General features: G+C 58.8%; 1 protein-coding gene across 1 annotated transcript; it reads right to left on the minus strand.

Annotated features, from left to right (window-relative positions):
• Window positions 1–595: 595 nt before the first annotated feature.
• LOC133918882 (glycine-rich protein 2-like) lies at window positions 596–1,526 on the minus strand. The gene has a single exon (XM_062362980.1). The coding sequence runs from the start codon at window positions 1,435–1,437 to the stop codon at window positions 874–876; it is 564 nt and encodes a 187-aa protein (XP_062218964.1). The 5' UTR covers window positions 1,438–1,526; the 3' UTR covers window positions 596–873.
• Between the last annotated feature and the right edge of the window lie 362 nt (window positions 1,527–1,888).

Raw genomic sequence — 1,888 nt, forward strand, 5'->3', positions numbered from 1 at the left:
GTTTGGACGCCTTGCTGACCGAAAGGCCAACGAGACGGCACGATCGATCGGCCACGAGCCAAGCAGTACGTGATTGGTCTGTTTTGGTTCGTTCAGCTTGGACTTTGCGGTGTTTGCAGGGAAACACAATTTGCCGGGCGGGCCCACACGAAGCGGCCGGTAGTACTCGTATCAGGGAGGGAGGGAGGCAGAGCCAGCCAGCCAGCTAGCCAAGGCCAATCTCTGCCTCTGCGTGGGAACGCAGCAAGGCAAGGGAAACCACGCGGCCTGCGCCCTTTCTTTGCATGTCTGTCCCTTTCGCAACACAAATGGAAACAAGCATTGCTTTTCCGCAACCGCCCGCGATGCGGACAAAACCAGCTCTGCTCCCCTGCCCTGCCCCTTTTGTCTTTCCCGTCTCCTTTTCCCCATTTCTGTTTTTCTTTTTACTGCAACCTAGCCTTTTCATCTCACATGGAGGGATTTAGGAGCAGTGATTTGTTCATAACAACAACACATCGCAACAGATGCATTAACGCAAATTTGAACGAAGAACGATCCAAGGCAACCAACCAGAGCAAATGGAGACGAAGGAATCATCAGAGACATTCAAACAGATCCAGCTCAAGTTACTAGTCCATTGGATTGATAGATAGATAGATCGGGCAGTGCCATCCATGGCTGCCTTACAGACGCAAACAGAAAGGAAATACTCTTAGACAAACTGCCATTACATGACATTGATCCATATCACTTCTTCTTCCTACTACGAGCGATGAAACGAAACACTAGAGCATCTTCTACGACATGCTGCAGAATCTGAAGGAGGTAACGGTGCGTAGGGACCCGGCAAGAGGCGACATGGGACTCGGATCCGACGCTACCGCGGCGCGCCTAGTACCTCTTGCTGGGGCAGTCGCGGGCGAGGTGACCGGATTGGCCGCAGCTGTAGCACCCGCCGCCGCCGCCGCCACCACCCCTTCCGCCGTAGCCGCCGCCACCCTGGGTGCAGTCCCTGGCCATGTGGCCCTCCTCGCCACACTTGTAGCACCCACGGCCGCCTCCCCCACCGCCGTAGCCGCGGTCGCCGCCTCCCCTGTAGCCGCGGTCGCCGCCATAGCCGCCTCCTCCCCCGCAGCCGCGGTCTCCGCCGCCTCCCCCGCCGTAGCGCCCGACACCACCGCCGTAGCCGCCGCGGTCGCCTCCATCGGGGCGGGGCCCGCCGGCGAGGGCGGCGCCGCCGGGCGCGGTGACGTCGACAGCCTTGGTGCGCCCGTCGTCTCCGGAGCTCACGACAAACTCGACCGTGTCGCCGTCATTGAGGCTGCGGTAACCGTCGGACTTGATAGAGGACTGGTGGACGAAGAGGTCCTCACTCCCGTCGTCAGGGGTGATGAAGCCGAACCCCTTGGTGGTGTTGAACCACTTCACCGTCCCCTTCACCCTCTCCGACGACATCTCGCCCCTCGCCGCCGGCTGGACACCCAACCCAACCCTTCTCGTAAACCCTAGAAACCCTAGACTGGAGGGGAGGCGGATGCGAAGACGGCGACGGGGGCGCCATTTTATACCTGGTCGGGGTTGGGCGGGGGTGGGCGGGGCGTCGAGAATCCGAGGGGGATGGGAAGCCAGTGAGAAAGATTTCTGTGATTCACTGACATGTGGGGTACGACAGGTTTTGGAAAAGCGGGTCCCAACGTCAGTGGTACGAAGCGCTTGTACAGGGTGGTGTTGCTCAAATAGTTGCTTTCGTACCATACGTTCCCACCCTCCCCTATCTCCCAACACTCAATGGACATTTACGTTCCAATGACACGTGGGCTCCATTATTGTGGCTCCCAGCTGTCGGTGAGTAGTGAACATGGGCTGGAGCACACGTCTTGCACCAGAAAATATCTGGGAAGAACTT

The sequence above is a fragment of the Phragmites australis genome, chromosome 5, assembly GCF_958298935.1.
Source record: "Phragmites australis chromosome 5, lpPhrAust1.1, whole genome shotgun sequence".
NCBI classification, from domain to species: domain Eukaryota; kingdom Viridiplantae; phylum Streptophyta; class Magnoliopsida; order Poales; family Poaceae; genus Phragmites; species Phragmites australis.

What these genes read in the sequence shown, in the direction of transcription:
- LOC133918882 (XM_062362980.1), bottom strand. Translation starts at nt 1,437, where the DNA reads ATGTCGTCGGAGAGGGTGAAGGGGACGGTGAAGTGGTTCAACACCACC.